The sequence below is a fragment of the Ceratotherium simum genome, chromosome 29, assembly GCF_057802395.1.
Source record: "Ceratotherium simum simum isolate JZ-2026a chromosome 29, ASM5780239v1, whole genome shotgun sequence".
In the NCBI taxonomy this organism is placed as follows: Eukaryota; Metazoa; Chordata; class Mammalia; order Perissodactyla; family Rhinocerotidae; genus Ceratotherium; species Ceratotherium simum.
In genome coordinates this window covers 4,711,917-4,731,532 of record NC_141928.1, presented here as the reverse complement: position 1 = coordinate 4,731,532, position 19,616 = coordinate 4,711,917, and the positions used below count along the sequence as shown (strand labels likewise).

At 46.3% G+C, this 19,616-nt stretch overlaps 1 protein-coding gene across 6 annotated transcripts in view; it reads right to left on the bottom strand.

Annotated features, from left to right (window-relative positions):
• The window catches only part of AK8 (adenylate kinase 8), a 130,459-nt gene that overhangs the window by 28,835 nt on the left and 82,008 nt on the right, over positions 1–19,616 (bottom strand). Inside the window, exon 11 of one of the 6 annotated variants that reach the window (XM_087418870.1) lies at positions 10,531–10,603. The exons of the other annotated variants lie outside the window; for them this stretch is intronic. Coding sequence (XP_087274996.1) covers positions 10,555–10,603 — 49 coding nt within the window. The 3' untranslated portion in view covers positions 10,531–10,554. Of the gene's footprint in view, positions 1–10,530; positions 10,604–19,616 lie in introns of those variants that run through there. 6 annotated transcript variants of the gene reach the window in all.

Sequence of the window (19,616 nt, the reverse complement as noted above, 5' to 3'; positions counted from 1 at the left end):
AAAGGTCGAACTTGCAGCTCCCATCACAGCTGCCACTGCGTTCTCTGTGGCCGCTGCCTCATTCCTGTGGCTGTTCCACAAAGGGAACTTCAGCAAAAGGCAGCTTTTCTTCTCCTCCCTTCCCCCAGCCATGCCTGTCTCACACAACGGTCCAACATTTTCCAATTTGGTTCCACTTTTCTCCAACCACGTAAAGAAAAAGGCCTTACAGCTAAAACACTACCGCTGACCTGATCAGCCATTCTTTGCTGATATTTTCAGCAGCATCTCCCCTTCTTTCAGCTGACAGGAGCCAGCACTCACTGCACTCACGCCAGGGTATTGGGACAACAGCTTGGTTGTCTGACATATTTAACAGGTTTTCATATTTTCTCTGTCAAGGACCTGGAACGCCACAGTGTCCTCAGCACCCCCTCGATTGTTTTCTTGTCGAGGGTGTCTTCTGGTGTCAAATGTCCTACCCTGCACCCCAAGAACCTCCCCAGGAGAGACTGCTATGGGCCGAGCATCCTCAAATCCCCTCCTGAAAGGCAGGCCTCCTGGGGGAGGGGACCATGGAGGACAGGACCACCTCTCACTCATTTTGCATCTCCAGAGCCTGCAATGTGTACACAGAACACTTATCAAGGGCTTAACCAGAGTGTGCCGAATGAATGAATGGCCTTCCTGCTTGCTGAGATCTACAAACCACCAGCTCCAGAGCAGCAGCCCCAGTAGCCATTGCAGCACAGCACCCCAGGATCAAAGAGAACCCCAGAAGCCCTCCAATTCTGCAGGCAGAGTTGCCTCAGACCAATGACTGTCTCTAATTCTCAAAGATTTTCAAGGAAAGAGATTCATTCCTCAGCCTCCTTTGGCTTTTTCTCTAATCACCAGCTTCACAGACACTTAAAAAGTTCTTTTTGTCCAGACTCTTACCAGTCCATTTAAATCGTTTCCCGTCATTTTTCTCTCATTGGAATTACCAAAACAGGAGTTCACTCCTGTATAGATAAGAATTATTCTCCCCAAAAGAAGCTGCTAGATTCTAAAGAGAAAACTTCGAGGTTGGCAGTTCAAACCATTTGCTTTCCACAGCATCTACTGAAAGAACGATGCTCAGCACATGGCCCTCTCCTAGAGGGGTCCTCGCAGTGTGGAGCTCTGTTCTGGAAAGCAGGGTAGGGAGTAGGAGGGAGGGGGGCACCCTTGAAACCTGCAGAAACGTTTGTTAAGTAAATCATTTGCATACTTTAAAACTTTCACTGTTCTTGGTAACAAAATCTTTTTGACTCACCTCTCCACTAACCACCAAGCCAATTCTTGCCACACGGAGGGTGGCGGAGGGTCTCTAAAACGGAAATTGAACCTGAACCACTCTCTCTCCAGAATTGCCAGTCATGCTGACATGACTCCCCACATCTTTCTGGCCAAGCAAGAGGGCGCTGGGTTATCCCACTCTTTGGAGTTCAAAACGTGCTTTCATAGGCAGTGGACACATGTCACCTAATTTATTTCTCACTACGCCTGGGGGCAGGTACCTTATCATCACGCCCACTTCATAGAGCGGGTGATGACCTGTCCAAGGTCACATGCCAGTAAATGGCAAAGCAGGATTTGAACCTGGGCAGTCTGGGCCCCTAACTGCCACACCAGTGTGTGGGGCAGCGCCTCTTTCCTACCGCACAGCGGCTCCACCCAGCCTCCGAGGCCACCGCAGTCGGGGTTTGGGGCACGTTCTCCACCCCGGAAGGCTTCCCCTGCAGATCCCGGTGCTCGCCTGGCTGGCCTGCGGGCTGACTCGGCGCTGTGTACCTGCTGGCATCCAGTAAGCGTTCCATAGGCCAGTCTGATCCCTACCCCGGCCAGCTATACCTCCGCCCCCTTGATTCAGACATCTGAAGGGCGAAGAGCTCGAGGACTGCTGTGATGCTGCTCTGAAGGCAGCCTCCACGCGTGTGCTCATCAAATTAACGTCTGCTTGCCCATAAAACGGCTCACTCAAAATCATTACCGACCCTACATATATAACTCACCAGATTGGTATCTAGAGAGCTCTGCCTGGCTGATTTTCTCTGTTCTTCTAACTACTCCACAACTAAATGTTTCACAAAGCCATTTCCTCCCCAAATATTTATGTTCTCAAATGTTTATTAGCCTCTCTATCATGATCAAGATTTTATGAGCACTCTATACCAACTGTGAATTAAACACATAATTTTGGATCCATCAAATTCCAGTTTGGTGCTACATTTGTCTCTATTATGCCGCAGCAGTTGCTGTGGGTGCCCAGCAGATGACAACTGAATATGTTTGTCCAGGGGCAGCCAATGTGACTGACATTTCAATCTGGAAGCAGCCACGGGGATTTGGTGCTTACCACCAAAGCAGGAATAAAGTTTCCACAGCCCACTGGCATGGTCGGAGGATTCGAGAGCGAAGGGCAAAGCTGAGGAGGGCTCCCACCTGTCCTCATCCCACCAACCAGCCCCTCTCCAACCCACCGATCTCTGGGAAAGGAGGGCCTGCCATCTCTTGGCAAATGAAAAAGGCAGATGAGCCAGAAAGAAAGACTGTTCTTTCTTCTGATGAACAGTACCAACTCTCTTACAGAATGATCGAGCTATGCCTGAGGGCCTGTTGGTTAACCCAGTCCTCGCTGCAAAATACTGTATAGAAGGAACAGCAGCTCACCAAGCTGGAACAAAAATGGTAACAGCTACAGTTTACTCTTCACAATTACCTATGCTACTTTACTGAACCCGATAGCGACTTTATACCACGTGTACTATTAACACTGCTTTGCAAATGAAGAAACTGAGCTCCGAAAGGTGAAGTAACTAGAAAGAAGTGGAGTTTGTTCCTGTCTCTGGGTCTTTGCCCTTCTGTTCCCTCTGCTTGGAACGCTCTTCCCCCTGACTTCTCACGGCAGCCTCCTTCTCACACGTCCTTGGGCCTCAGAGCTAACGAAGGCAGTCTGCGTCACAATCAACTCGTTCAGTGCTCATCTCCTGCTCTACAGTGGGGCTCCTACCTAGAGGTTACGCTGGTCTGTCTGGCCCATTCACTGTCCCAGCACATAGCACGTGCTCACTAAATATTTGTCGACTGACTCGGATTCACATTCAGGTCTCCGACTCCAAAGCTCATGTCTTTAACACCAAACCTACCACTTCTAGAAAATGCCATGGCAATGCCAGCCAGCAGTCAGTCCCCAGGCGAACTGAGTGGGTCTGCTTCCAGACAGAGCTCCATGTCCATGCTTTTCCTAGGTGCACATCTATTCTCGAAAAGGATGGATGGGGGCATGCCCGGTGGTGTAGTGGTTAAGTTCGCACGCTTTGCTTCGGCAGCCTGGGGTTCGCAGGTTTGGATCCTGGGTATCGACCTACGCACTGCCCATCAAGCGATGCTGTGGCGGCGTCCCATACACAAAATAGAGGAAGATCGGCACAGTTGTTAGCTCAGGGACAATCTTCCTCATTAAAAAAAGAAAAAAGGATGGATGATTCTGGCATGTGTCTACCAGCCGGCCACAGGAACGGCAGCCTGAGCCAAAAGCAGGGCTTCCAGGGACTGATCTTCCTAACAGCCAGATGCCGGGACCACCTCAATCACAAGTCAGCTCCCACCCTGCACTTAGCAGAGGTGCTGAGGCGCATTAGCTTCCAGCTTCTCAAGGCGGCAGCACAGGCCTCTTGAGAACAACTTTCTTTCATGATTGGCCTTTATGATCATAAGCCTGTCATGTTTTAGTTGTGGCTAAAGGCTCAAAGCACCAAAAATTGAAATAATTGTCATGACTTAAATACTCAAAAAGTAACTGCTGTGGGTAATACAACCATTCTTGAAAAGAAACATTTAGGCGAATTTTAAATCCATCATTGATCCTAAGGAAGAAATATGCTCCCTGAAGTTTCACGATGTTAAACATTTCCATTGCTTGAGCACGTGCGTGGTGATTTGACTGAACTTGGGTGGCTCCTGGGGATGTCACTCACGTTGCTGGCCAGGTGCCCTCTGGAGTCCTGCAGTGTGGTGTCCCCAAACTCAAATGAAGCCTTTGTTTCTCGGGTGTTCTAACTGTTTGCAAAGCATACACCACCTTTGGTCACACAACGCTTTATCCCCAGGAGAATCAGGAGCTCTCGGGCACTTCGGTAGCACCCACTAAAAATAAAAATGCAACTACAATTGAGCAAGTCCACTTCTAGGATTTTAATCTGTAGAGATAGTCTCACGAATACTCAGAGCCATTTTTACGGTACATTTATGGTAGCACTGTTTGCAAAGCGAAAGAAAGCAAACAGTCTAAATGTGCTTCAACAGGGAACTGGTTAAATGAATTACTGTATAGTCACAGGATGGAATACTACGTGGCTATTAAAAAGAAGAAGGAGAAGAGCTATATGTGCTATATAGAAATATCCCCAGATACTCTGTTAAGAGAAAAGAGAAAGGAAGCTGTGTGTGTAATATGTCTCCATCTATATAAAATCAATGCATATATTTATATCTCCTTATTGATGCAGAGCAATTTTCTAGAAGAATACGTAAGAAACTATGAACAGTGGTTGCTTCTGGGGAAGGGAGTGGAGATCTGGGGTGAGAAGAAAACTTAATATTTTCCCCATTTTTTATTGTGATATATTTTGACATATACAAATCAGTTATGTAACATATAATCATTCAGGCCACAAATATTTATTGAGCACCTCCTATGTGCCAGACATTATTTTGGGAGCTTGAGATATATTGGTGAATAAGACACAGATTCCTTTCCTAGAAGAATTTCTATTCTGGTGGATACATCCCATTATATATACAATATGTATGATCAGTAATATGATCAACCCACCCCCTAGGAAATGCATCATCCCAGTATTGATGAAACATTCGGGATGTTCCTAACCAATCCCATCCCTCTGTCTATACCCACACCCGAAGAAAACCACCATCACGAGTATTTTAAAATATGTATGAGTACCTAAACAATACATTGCTTAGTTTGCTTGTTTGGGTATCATGCTGTATACGTTCTTTTACAACTTGCTTTTTCACTCAAAGTTAGCTTTCTAAGATTCTTCCACATTGATGTGTGTGGCTGCAATTCATTCACGTCCGTTGCTGTCCAGTGTACCATCGTGTGGCTCTGTTGCAGTTCACCCAGCATCTTCTCCAACGTCGCCGGTCTGTTTCCTTCCGTGTTTTGCCGACACACACAGTGCTGCCGGGAGCTCATGTGCAGGAGTGTTTGGGGGAGGGGGAGATTTTACTTTTATGATTCAATGTATCTAATAGTTACAGGACTGTTTGGATTTTTTGTTTCTTCTTATGTCAATATTGGTAAGACTTGTTTTGTGTGAATTTATCCATCTTGTCTGTGTTTCCAAATTTGTCATCAAGTTGTTTGTAATATTTTTCTTACCCTTTTTTACCCTGCTTTATTTATGGTTATGTCACCACTTTTATTCCAGACACTGTTTATCTGGGCATTCTTTCTTTTTTATTGATCAATCTTGCTGCAGATGTATCAATTTTATTAATTTTGTCAAAGAACCAAGTTTGCTTTCTCCTCCCTTGATTTCTGTTCCTGTGGTTTCCTTCCTGATACTCTTTCAGTTTATTACTTTTCTAACCTAAGTCAGAGGCTTAGATCATTAATTTTCAGTTGTTCTTCTTTTGTGATTTATTTTTCACTGAATATCCATTTGCATTCCTTCAATTTCTGACTCCTTTCAATTAAAAAATAAAAGTAATCAATGTTTTTTACTTTTTTGATGAGGAAGATTGGCCCTGAGCTAACACCTGTTGCCAATCCTCCTCTCTTTGTTTGAGGAAGATTGGCCCTGAGCTAATATCTGTGCCAATCTTCCCCTATTTTGTACATAGGTTGCCACAACAGCATGGCTGACAAGTGGTGTAGGTCCAAACTTGGGATCCGAACCTGTGAACCCCGGCTGCCGAAGCAGAGCACGCTGAACTCAACCACTATGACACTGGGCTGGCCCCTAAAAGTAATCAATGTTTTAACTGTGCATACCCTTTGGTTCAGCAATTCCATTTCTATGAATTTTTCCTAAGAAAATGACCAAAACAAAGGCATAAAGATGTATGCTTGTGTGCACTTGTTGCTGCATTGTTTGTAATAGAAAACAACTTAAATGTCTGCAAGAGAGGCATTTAAATACATTGTAATACATCTGGACTGTGTAAACTTGTACATACACTGTTACTATGTAACAGTTTGTAGTGTGATACTGTGCAAACATTTAACGAGTTATAGCTTGAAGTATGATAAAGATGTCCACAATATTTTATCAAGTGAAAAAGCAAGTTACATAAGGACATATACATGCTTTTATTTTTTGTTAAAAAAAACTCCATGTTTTAAAATTCACTGGAAAACAATCTGAGTTTCAGTCCCAGCTGCACCTCTTTAATAGTTCCTTAGTTGGTTCAATCATCTATTAAACAGTGAGCACAACACAGTCTCTGCCCTCATGGAGAAGAAACAGACAAGGAGGAAGGCCCAGTGGCCAGTTCTGCCAGGGAGAAGTGCAGGGGCCCTGAAAGCACGTGGGAGAAGCTTCCGGGCAAGTTTCCCCAGGAGATAACATCTAAATACTCAAAATACAATCCACAGGGGTTAACGGAGGTGCAGAAAAGGCAGGACAGCTCTGTGGGCAGGGCCAGGAGCACCGGCCCCACCCTGCCACTCTCTGCCAAGTGACCAGGCTCTCAGCTTCTCTGAGCCCCCACTTCTCAAAATAGGAGACTTGAACTGATGATCTCTAAGGATTCTTCAAACTCTGAAATTCTTTGCTGACATTCACCAACTGCAAGGTTGACTCGGTGCTGAATCTAAAACCTCTGGGGGAAGCTGGGGGCCTCTAGCCAGACAGAACCCTCTCCCCGAACACTCCCAAGGGCAGGGACCCCAGCCTCGCACAGCAGAGGCACTCAGTAAATGGGAATGGAAGGAACGGAGGAGAGAGTGAATGAATGACTAAACGAGTGAAGTAAATGTACAAGGAAGTGCATAACAGAAGGGCTCAAACAAGATTTTATAGGAAGATTTTTCTAAAATGGCTCTTCAAGGTGATCAAGAGCTTGCCTTTAAAGCAGTCAAGTGCTGGGAAGAAAGAGCAGCAGAGAGAGCTCCCATCTCTCATTTTTTATAAAGCCGAGCCTTCCTGCCCACTGCCACTTGCCACTCCTGCTAGGTAATCAGATTGCTGTTAATTAATAAAGCTGTCAGGTGAATCGTCCTCTCCGGTCATTAGTATCCTTTCAGAAAGAGAATCCTGCCATCACCATCCCAACCACCCCTTGGCTGGCAGCTCAATTAACTTAATGCTATGCAAATGAGAGGCTCTTCTCATCATTAGCTTATAGTCCACGAATGTTAATCGCATAATTGGGCCTTCAGCAGGGTAATTAGACACGATTTTGTCCATTAGTCTTACAAGACTAATTATTGTTGAGAGGAGGGGGGGACGCTCCCAGAGGTCCACACGAAGAGGGGCATCTGGTTAAAGCAAACAAGGATGAACCTCCGCCAGGTACAATGGCAGTCCCAACCCATCATCCCAATCCATCCCAATCCATCTAGGGGACAGGCAAGGGAAGGAACAGGGGACCCTGGGAAGGCCTCCAGCATGGGGCATGACTGCTCACCTCCCCAGTGTGCTGGGAAGGAGATCAGGAATATGGCATTTAAAAGCAAAGCGGAGGGCCGGCCCGTGGCGGAGTGGTTAAGTGCGTGTGCTCTGCTTCGGTGGCCCGGGGTTCACGGTTCAGATCCTGGACATGGACCAATACACGGCTTGTCAAGCCATGCTGTGGCGGCATCCCATATAAAGGAGAGGAAGATGGGCATGGATGTTACCCCAGGGCTGATCTCCCTCAGGAAAAAAGAGAAGGATTGGCAATGGATGTTAGCTCAGGGCTAATCTTCCTCACACACACACAAAAATAAATAATATAAAATAAATAAATAAATAAAAGCAAAGCAAACAAGATAATGGCCAGCTTGGAGCCAGGAGGCCCGGTGCCGACCCCCCTCACTAACAGTGTGACCTCAGTCAAGTCACTTAGACTCTCTGGGCCTCGGTTTCTCCCTCGGTGCAATCTGGAAGTTGAACTGATGGTATCCAGGGGCCTTCTGAGTTTGACTTTCATGGATTTGAATCTTGGAATGAAAAAAGACAGCTCAGAGCTCTAGATGTGGTTGGGGGTGGGGAGAGGGTGATGGAAAACCTCACCAGGAAGCGGGAGGGAGATCTGGGAGAAGCCCTGGGCTCCTTGAACACATGCCTTGGCTGTCACCTGGGCAGGCGTGAAGCTAAGATTGAGATGCCTGTTAGGAATCTGTATGACTTCGCTCAGGCTGCCACGACAAAGTACCGCACAAGATGTTATGAGCTGAACGTGTCCTCCAAAATTGATATGTTGAGCTGTAACCCCTAGGACCTCAGAATGTGACTGTATTTGGAGACAGCGGCTTTAAAGAAGTGATTACGTTAAAATGAGGCTGTCAGGGTGGCTCTAACCCAATCTGACCCGTGTCCTATGAGAAGAAGAAATGTGGTCACACAGAGAGACACCAGGGACACACATGCACAGAGAAAAGACCATGGGAAGAGACGGCAAGAGGTGGCCGTCCGCAAACCACGGGGAGAGGCCTCGGGAGAAAGCAACCCTGCCCACCTTGATCTTGGACTTCCAGCCTCCAGACCTGTAAGAAAACTAATTTCTGTTGTTTAAGACCCCCCGTCTGTGGTACTTTGTTTTAGCAGCCCTGGGAAACTAATCCCGATTCGTAACAGGCATCTCAATCTTACCACGTCCAAAGCTGAGCTGGTGGTCCCCTCCCCTGAACCTGCTCCTCCCGCCTCCTCCCGATGGGTAGATGGGCAGCCCATTCTTCCTGAAGCTCCAGCAAAAACTGCAGTTCTCCTTGATGCCTCTTTCTCATATGCCCTCCATCCGATCTGACAGCATTTCAACCGTGTCTGCTCTGCCTTCGAAATATGGTCAGAGCCCAACTACTTCTCCCCAGCTGCACGGCTGCTATCCTGGGCCAGGGCAGCAGAACCTCTCATCTGGAGTACTGCCCACGGCCCCCTGCCTGGCCTCCCTGCTTCGGCCCTTGTCCTCCCGCCTGCAGTCCATTCTCCCTCCAGTATTCTGGGTAATACTTTTGAAACATAAGTTAGACCCCATCACTCATCTGCTCAACGCCCGCATGGCCCCCACCTGAATCAGAGGAAAAGCCCAAGTCCCCCAGGGGCCCCGTCTGCCTCTGACTCGTCACCTCCCACTCTGCCACCCCATTGGCAATGCCTCCTCGATGCCCCTTACAATTGCCAGGCACATGCCCACCTCAGGGCCTCTGCACTTGCTGTTCCCAGGCCTGGACTGCCCTGCCCAGATCTTCTCGTGATTTGTTTAAGCCTCTGTGCAAATGTCCTTTTATCAGAAGGGCCTCCTGACCTCCTTCTCTACAACGTACCATCCCATCCTCTTCCCACTGCGCAGCCTCCCTGGCCCCCCTCACCCTGCTTTACCGTTCTCCATGGAACCCAACAAGCTATGTATCTATCAGCTGTTTCTAGCCTTTTTCATCCCAACTAGAAGGTAAGCCAGGTGATGGTAAGTGTTTTAGGTTTTGTTCCTTTTGTGTCCCCAGAACTCAACAGTGCCTGCAGATAAGAGATGTTATGTAAATATCTGTTGCTTATCTGAATAGAGGCCCAACTCACATAGGAGGAAATTGAGATTCAGAGATGATAAAAACCTGTCCAGCCTCACACAGCCTGTAAGCGGCAAAGCCAGGATTCCTCTTGCTTAACCACCGTCCTATTAAGCTGCTTCCTATCACAAGAACAACGTGTAAGTCCTGTGAAGGTGCAGAGTAAGAAGAAGAGTCAGGGAAGCCTTCCTGGAGGAGGTGGAGTTTGAGTTAAGCCTTGTAGAAAAGATGAGAGGTGGACAAAAACCCGTGCTGCTCTGAAAGAAGACACGTCACGAGAAAACACTCAGTGTTTAGGAAGTAGGCAGGGGTGTGGTGTGTGGGGAAGGGGGAAGTGGTGAGTGGGAAGGGCAGATCCTCCCTCTCCTGATCCCCACCCACCTCTGGACTCTGTGAGTGGGAGCCCCAGGCCTGGCAGGTCCTCTCTCAAGGCACGCAGTCCTTTCCCAGGATCTAGAACCCACGCTTTGTGAGACAGAGGTCCAGGAGAGAAAGGAGGGGCAATGTCGGCGCCCCAGGATGGAGGCTCTGCCCAGGAGCCGCATTGGTGAGGGGTCTGGGCCACCTCTGGGGGTGGGGGTGGGGTGGTTTGGAATCTGCAGAGACCTCAAAGCCAACAAGAAGGCCCAGAGTTTTCCAATCTCAGAAAAAGTAAAGCTGAACTTCTATTTGTGGAAGACTTCCTTTAAAAGTTTTTTTTCAGTCAATAATTTCCGTGATATTTAGGAAGGAGAGCTTCAAGCTTTCAGACATCTGCAGAGGCTCAAGCTTTTACAGCACAACACTGGGTTCAACAGTTCAGCACTTTATTTATGCCTCTAAGGAAGATGGAAAATTGAAGTATGCTCTGACGTCTCCCCAAGTCTCCTACGGGTAAAGAAAAACAAATACGATCTCCCCAAGTCATCTCGGCATCTTCGTCCTCTTGCCTTTCTCTGGGAAATGAATTTAAGTTAACAGTCGAGCATCGCACCTGCCAAAAATGGGGGCAGCTCCCTCAGAGCTGGACTCAAATGCCAACTACCCCAGGGCTCCGTTCTGCTAAAGGTCATCTGTCACTCTCCACCCGAGGCCCGGAGATTGCTCTGTAGCTCTGATAACACAGCGGGAAATGCATGTTTATCTTCTCCGATGTCTTATTCACCACCCGCTTAGGCCCAACTGTTACTGGTTGGATAAAACCCGATGGACCCCTAATAAGGGCTTAGAATCCACCGGGAAAAAAGAAATTGAGACGCTCTTCGTCAGTGAAGAAAAGTAAACCTCGACAGGGGAACCAGGGAAAGTTGGGCAGGATGGGAAATTTTTCTGACTGTGAAGGATATCAGATACTAAAATAGGACATTGAGAAAAGTTGTCTCTTTCTCTCAAATGACACATTTACCCAGAATGGTGTGCTAAAAGTAGGGGATGGCAAACTGACCCTGGAAATCTTTCGTAGACCTTAGAGACAGCAGGAAAGTCAGATCCACATCGCAGGCAGGACTGGGTGCTCTCAGAAAATTCATAGGAAAAAGTTTTTAAATGGTTAATAAATAAACTGAGTTTCAATATACTACAGGGAGACTGTTAGCGGGTCTTTAACTAACAAAATGACTCACCAAGGAAATACCATGCAAATCCCTCGTTATAAGGTCGGCGCCTGTCTCTTTCTAACAATTAAACTGCCAGATCCTCAAACACCCGACACTTGCCACCTGCCCGCACACCATGCAATGTGCTTTCCAAACCCTCAGCTGCCCATTTGGGACAGCAGAGCTGAGCCTGTGGTGGCCTGGGCTCGCTCTCTCTCTGGGAATTCACTGTACTTTTATACTCTGAAAGATCCTTGAGGCTGCCGGCAAAGAGTACAAAGGTAACGCATATTTTTGATATCGTTGTTTCAGAAGCAATTGCTCTCATGCTCTCAAGGACAGACGACAACCCTCGAAACAGACTGTCATAAGCTAAGTTTTAACCCCAGAAAAAGCAGCCGACCTTCCACATGTGCTTAGCATCACCCTCACCAGACTCTTCCTTACACACACATTGGAGATAAGTGGTAGAATGTCGGCAGTCCCCAGGCAAGAGAGTATGGGAGAACTCGCCTTCTTCCACTTCAGCTCTATTTACTGAAAGATTAAAGCACCACAACTCTGGGGGCTGTGGGCTGGTGGCCCTGTCACCACCACTGCTGGCCACAACCTGGGCTCCAGGCGCAGGGGAGCACGTCCCTTCTTAACCCCAGGCCCAGTGACCCAGCCACCTCTGGGAACCGCTGCCATGCCTCCCCTCCCCCCACACGGCTGCCACATTCCCATCACTAGCTGGTATCTATTTTCGCTACAATACTTGCTATCAGAGCCAGGTCAGTCGGGGTGTGCTGTCACCGAGTGCTAGTGGCTGCAAGAAGCATGGTGGAAACTGAGCTGGTGGCACGGGAAGATGGCGCCTCTGTTGTGTGGGTGCCTGTGTCTCAAGGAGAGTGGATAAGAAAATGTGGACAAGGCCGTTTACTGGAACAGCCTCAGGACACTGGAGCACTCGATGGCAGAGCTTTCTGAGATGCGAGAGGGTCACCATGCTGGGACTGACGGCCTTTGGGTTGAGTTTTACTCACTTGAAGCTGTCTCCAAAAATGTGCCTCAACCTTGGAAAGGTGAAGAATGCAGAATTAGGACAGGTCAGCTCTCCCAGCCTGTCCCACACAGGACAGGTGTGATGGAACATTTCACGAACGCTGTCTTGACCCAGTTTTGAAGTCATGGCTACTAACTCTCAATTCCCCTTTCTGGGCAGTTTGCTAAGCCCCTACTCTCACCACTTCCCTTGTAGGGCTCCCACACTCCATCTGGGGACAGCCTCTATGCCCTGGAGCCCCCAACATTATTTAAATTAGCCAACCCACAGAAAGCCTGCAAAACCCAGCTAGCCCCCCCAATCTTTGCCATACATAAGCTGCCTTTCCCAGCTCAGCTGCCATCACCCTGTCCAGGTGCAACCCCCCCACCCCAAGGTGGCTCCACATGGCAGCCGCCTCTCGTTTGGAGCTATAAGTAACAAAGAGTTCTGCCTTCAGCTCTCTGCGTGTCACTGTGTTGTGTTTTACCATCAAAAGAATCTTTAAAAATCTTATAAAACAACAGGGGACAGGTGATGAAAAATCTACATTTTTTCAAGACTGGTTTCACAGCTCCTATGCAATCTGTGAGGCTATTCTAGCAATAACAGTTTCCTGTTTGTCTGGCTTTGTGGCATCTCCGGAAAAAGTGTGATTTTTCTTTGTCTGTTTGCATGATCCTTCTCCTGCCCCACATGTCACCACGTGAATAAGGAAGCCCTTTCTCTGACCAGAGGGAAGTGATCTGCTGGGAGTAGCTGAGGGGCCAGCCTGGGCCACAGCCTTGCAACCGATATTCCAGCAAGGAATTGGTCTGACCTTACTTCTCAGAAGCTCTGATTTCCACGGACAGGCATGAAGTTCGCAATACATGACAATAAATGTGGTTCCCACATATGGAGCCCCTTGTAACGCCAGGGTCCGAGCACAATGCTTCTCTGCAGCACCTCATCTAATCCTCCCACCGGAGCTCCTAATGGTACTGTCCCTGTTTTTCGGTTGAGGAAACTGAGGTGCAGAGAGGCTAATAACCTGCTGCAAGAAAGTCAGGTTTCGATTTTTAATCTGTTGACAACATTATCTTGGTGGTACACAGCATTTTCCAATTCATAAATCCCGCCCATACACGTTTTCCCAGCAAACACGTACATGAGTCCAGCAAAGGATGAGGAAAGAAGGGCGGGGTTATTACCCCATTTGACTGTTAAGGCAACTGAGGCTTGGAAAGGTTAAGTAGCTCCCAGACGGCTCACCCAGTGACAGCAGAGTAGGACTGTAAGGAACACGCAGCGGACTATCAGGAAACCTTGGAGGTGGGGAAGGACGGGCACGAAAGAGGGAGCTGCCAACCGTTGGAAGAAAGAGGAGACCTAGAGAGAGGAGGTCAGGTCTGCCCCTACTCCCACCCCCACCCCTGCGCCATCTTCTTTTTCACCCTTGGTCCCAGACACTTGGTTGAGACAATGGCTACCTCCTCCAAAGCTGTTCAATATGAAGCTCAAGCCCTAAAGCCAGGTGGACGTCTGCCCAGAGACGCCAATGGAAGTAGCAGGCCCTTGCTGCACCATCGCTCGTGCAACAAAACCAGAGTGGTTTGGGGGTCCTGTTGTAGACAGCTGCACAGCAACTCTACCATTAGGAGGGGTCTTGCAGCTAACTGATCTTTAAGAAAGATCTTTCTTCCAAAAACCAAAGGCACGCATGGACCGCACAGTCGGTGATATGTATTCCAGCCCATGTCTGGTAAACTCTCAGATGATGGCAGCAAGGCAGGGTCACTCGGGTTCTATTAGCTCAATTAATGAGGAGTAAGATAAGGCTAACATCCTGCTTGTCGGGCGGCTCGGCACAGAGCTGGAGTAATGGAGTTATTAACCTCAGTCAGCCACTGAATTTTGCTGCTGATTCCAACTCCATTTCCTAGTTCAGGCCTCCATTAATGGGCTGTTTATTATCCCTAATCCACATAAGGATCAGCTGCAGAAATATGAGAGCTTCCTGGAAGGACCAAGTGATAATAATAGAGAGAGAGAGAGAAAAAGAGAGGAGAAAGGGGGAAGAAAACCTCTCTATTTCGCATTTTAATTTTCTTGGTTCGACTGCTGTCCTGTTAAGAGATTACAGCATCCTTCTCACTTTGGAACACGTTAGAAATGGCAAAGCCATGATCCAAGAGTTGCATTGTGTTGCCCCGGAAAACAGTGTCATATGGAAGTAAAAAGTAACCAGCTTTTAAATCAAATTAGAGAGCTCTGGCATAGAAACTATACGCCAGTTCAGTTTCTACTTTCATAATCTACCATAATATTCCCTTGTTTAAATTTAAATAGTTAAAACCAAGAAATCAAACCAGCATCCAGCAGAATAATTTATATACATCGTTAAATGCCCTGATGGCGATTTTCCAGTTTGCCTGGACTAACGGGCGTTCCGTCTTTGTCTATTTCGGGGTCATTCTCCTATCCCATGTGCTGCCAGGTGAATAAGGAGCTACTTTCCCCAATTCCAACCCAATGGGAGTCTTTAAAATGTCTTCTCTGGTGATAAAAGTAAACAGATTGCTATTAGAAAAAAAATTTTTTAATGGCAGTAAATTATTTGTACATAGAGAAAATACTCTCTGACGGTCATCCCTTCAGGTATAACAATATTTGCCATGTTTGCCTCCTTTTATGTAACAGGAATTCAAAATCACACGGGTGACTACCATAATAAATGTTTTCATGCTTCTCAACGTGTTGACAAATCGGCAGCATACCTATTTAGGGGGCGTGAGTGTGTAATTTATTATCTGAGAATAGGAGAGAAGACAAACTATATACTACATTTTGAAGGAGAGTTTGCCCTACCAGGAGGGGCTGTGGGGGATCGTATACGGAGCCAGCTCATCGTGGCCCCCAGTATCCATACAGCGTTTTCCAATTATAAACCAACCACACGCATATTCCAGTTACTCTCCAGAGCACTAGTGCTGTCAGGTTAAGAGAGAAGAGGTTATTGCCCCATTTGACAGATGAGAAAACTGAGATTAAATGTAGCTTTTTCAAGCCAGCTAGCCAGTGAGCAGGGATAAAAGCTAATCTCGCATTGCAGAAAGGATAAAATGTAACAGCTCAGAGCAGAAAGCCAGGTTCAGGTCTGGTCTCTTCCATGTGGCCCAAGGCAAGGGACACAGCTTCTCTAAGCCCAGGTGCCTTTTACTGAACAGACCCACTTTATGGAGCTGTCAATCGGATTAAATGAGAGGTAAAGCAGACACATAATTGGCCCTTGATAGATATCAGATATCATCATCATCATTCGTGTTGTCAGGATGAAGAAGATGATTAAAGACAGGGAGCAGGAGGGCCGGGAAGGGAAGAGGTGTCCTCAGAGCCAGACCGAGGAACAAGGCTGGACTGCTTCACAGCAGAGTCAGAGAGTGAGTGGAAAGATGAAGAAGGGGAAGAGGAAGATGAGAAAGGCATTCTTGTCGGCACCACAAGTAGCCTGGATGGAACATTCTGGGCCAGCCTCAGCCTGGGACCAGTTGGACCACTGAGCAGAGATGTCCTGTCTGGAGCCACCAGGGCCTGTTTCAAGGGCCTGGGCCCAGGAAATCTGAAAAGCTTCCAGACCTGCTTATCTGGAGGGGCCAGGCTTGCCCCCAGCAGGCTGCACCTGGGTGTGGGATTCCCAAACCTCCTGGCTTGGAGGTCGTGTTTGCCAACCTATGTCCCCTTGGCAGCTCTGCTTCCGGCCCCCTGGGGAAAAGGGCTGTGTATTTAGCAAAAGCCAGCAACAGAGCAGCATCAACTGGGAGCCAAATGCAATGAGAGACCTGTCATTGCTTTCCCACGGACAACCAGACCCCCTCTGGGCTCCTCTGGATGCGGAGGCAGGCAACCGTCTAGTTTAAAAAATAATAATAAAAATTCAAAACCACCATGTTCTCAAAGAAACCTATTGAGCAGTTTCCAATTTGCACAAATAACCTGGGACACAAATGAGCTAATCTAAAATATCATCCTTGGGTGACTTCTTTATAGTCCCCAAATTTAGTCCAGTGGAATAGAGAAAGAGAGAAACATAAAGGAAAACAACACTAATAAAATTCCTGCTCTCATTCTGCTGAGTTCCATTACCACTGGCTCAGCTAGGGGCCCCCCTTTTACTCTCTTTCCCAGGGATTTCTGAGAGATGCAGCAGCATCTCTGACCTGGGACCTGTGCAGTTGGACATGACCGAGACCTTGCCCAGCCTGGCAGCGGTGCAGCCAGGAGGGAGGAGGTTCAAGGCCATGGCTTGCCCTGCCCCCTCCTGGCAGCACTGAGGGGAAAGAGGATGCAAAAAAACCCAGTTCTGTCTGATACACTGAAACTTCCCAACATCAATCAGAATTCTATACTCCCTCTCTATAGTAAACATTAATTTTAAAAGAAAATACTGTGCTACAAACTTGCAGCATGAAATGAATTATTTTACAGCCAGGCAGAGGGCTGATTTCTGGATGTAGCCTTGGATAGTTCTTTCTTTGTTTCTTTCTTCTTCTTATGTTTTTTTTGTTTTTTTTTACTATTATTATTACGTTTTAACAAACTTTATAGCCCATTTTATTTGTTCCCAAATAACTTTTTCTCCTTCTTTTAGACACATCAATTACTTGGTTTGTTTCCCTCATTGTGTGATGTTGGAATCAAGAGATTGATACTGCTCAGCGGAATATAATTTACTGTTATGTGCCATGGGTTTATGAGGCAGGAGTCAAACAAAACATTGCTTTTGAACACTATCCATTTATTAGCTCTAAGAAGAGATTTATATTTGACAAGGAGACAATAACTTTGTTTTCTGATAAGCCAAAGAGGTCTATTTCTGTGTCCAATACACAGAGTGCCTTACCCCTCTCCAATAACTCTATTTACTAGTGTGAATATATTTTAATAATAAAATTGATATATATGTAAATTTATTTTAATCTAATTTCATCGAACCCTCCTAAAAAAAGAGGCTTTGTAGATTGTTTCCATATCTGAATTATAGATTTCTGTATTGTATTCCCAGATTGATTTCTAGGCTATAATTCTGTCAAGATTTCCTCCTGGTGTCAAAAACAGCAACACCACAGCCAGAGTGCTTTATAATTGGCATCACAACTGAACCAGAATTACAGCCCTGATATCCATCCCAGTGCTGGGTGGGTTCGTTTTAGAATATTTCTCTCTTTCTTAGCCTATATCCGGACTTGAAGGTTTATGGCTAAAATTACCTTCCGAATTAATCGTAAAAATGTTTAATTGAAAGCGAAGGTGGAGTAAATGGAATAGAGATGAGAAAGGAGGAGGGAAAATATACTCTCGGTGATGGGAGAGAAATACAGAAGGATGATTAAACAGTGGCATGTAATTAAATCTACATTGTAAACAAACATCTTTTTCCCCCTGCTTGTCCTCTGCCCTAGGGTCAAATAAATGTAATTGGCATTATTCACTAAGTCTTTAGAAACTGATTTTTACTCCATGGTGAATGGAGAAGTATTTACTTGCAAGCCTGCCCTAAATCAAAGCGATTCTTGAATATTCTTCCCTGTATGCTTCTGAATAAACACTGTGCCTTTCCCGTCCGTCTCACAGTCCTGGCACAGCGTAGAAGGTCAATAAATAAAACAGTTGTTTTTTCCCTCAGGGTTCAGAAAAAATGAGCCCTGGATTCTCTCCCCCAACCGTGTCAGTGACCAGCCCCAGACTTCTTTAAAATGACTGTTTTGCATTTTCCCTGATGCCTTTCATCTTCAGGTAGATGATGAGTTTACACAGAAGCGAACTCACTGACTCCAAAGTCTGTTACATTATCAGAAACTGGAGGATGGACACAGCCTCATGGCACTGTGGTCCCTGGAAATTCACGGGCAACACAGGTAGTAAGACAGGAGGCTCAGGAAGCTCAGCTGGGTCCCAGCTGCTCTGGAACTACAGAGACGTTTCAGTCTTCCAGTAGGAAGCTCTCCAGCCCCAACTCTAGGGAAATAATTAAGACAGAGCTGAGGAGAATCCAACCGTGGAGGGCATGGAGGGCAGAATAAGATGTCCACCTCCTAATCCCCAGAATCTGTGAATATGCTACTTTACTTGGAAAAAGGGGTTTTGCAGAGATTACATTAAGGACCTTGATACGTAGTAGATTATCTAGGTGGGCCCAATCTAATCACATGGGTCCTTAAAATCTGAGAACCACTCCCAGCTCTGGTCAGAGACAGATGTGACTACAGAAGAAGGGCCAGCATATAACATTGCTGGCTTTGAAGATGGAAGAAGCAGCCATGAGCCAAGGACTGTGGGCAACATCTAGAAGCTGGAAAAGGCAAAAAAAATGAATTTTCCCTAGAGCCTCCAGAAACGAATGCCGCCCTGCCGATATATTGATTTTTGCCCTACAGAACTGTAAGACAATAAATTTGTGCTGTTTAAAAGCCACCGAGTTTGTGGTAATTTATTATATCAGCCGTAGAAAACTAATACACCAACTCATACTATTCTTAGACAAAATAACAGGCCTATTCAAAGACAAATGATTTGCGAGATATATCTACCTTGGGACCCAGGTATAGACTTACCAAAAAAGGGTCCTAAAAGTAAAAGGAAAAAAAAAAGAGAGAGATAGAGAGAAAGACAATGAATACCCTTTGGAAGAAGAATTACTCCAGGAAACATAAATATATTTTAGATAAAGCCTTATCAATATGCTCAAAATAATTTAGAGAGAACAGACTCTATGATATAAGCAATGAAAGAAAAGATGATGAGATAAAATAAAAAAGGAGATGAAAGAAAGCTGACAAAGTCAAGGGAAAAAAACTAAGGGAAACATAAAAGCATTATAGAAATGAAAAATAAATTAGAAGCAACATGAAATAAATACAATAGAGGGGCCAGCCTGGTGCTGCAGTGGTTAAGTGCGTGCGCTCTGCTTCGGCAGCCCGGGGTTTGTAGGTTCGGATCCCGGGTGCACACTGACGCACCACTTGTCAAGCCATGCTGCGGCAGCGTCCCCTATAAAGTAGAGGAAGATGGGCACGGATGTTAGCCCAGGGCCAATCTTCCTCAGCAAAAAGAGGAGGATTGGCATTGGATGTTAGCTCAGGGCTGATCTTCCTCACACACACACACACAAATACAATAGAAAGTAAAGTTATCGTGAAGGATAGATTTGAGGAAAAAATACAGAAAAGAAAAGGAAAAGATAAAAGCTACCAGAAAAAAAGCATAACTCTGGAAAACAGATGATAAACATCCAACATACACA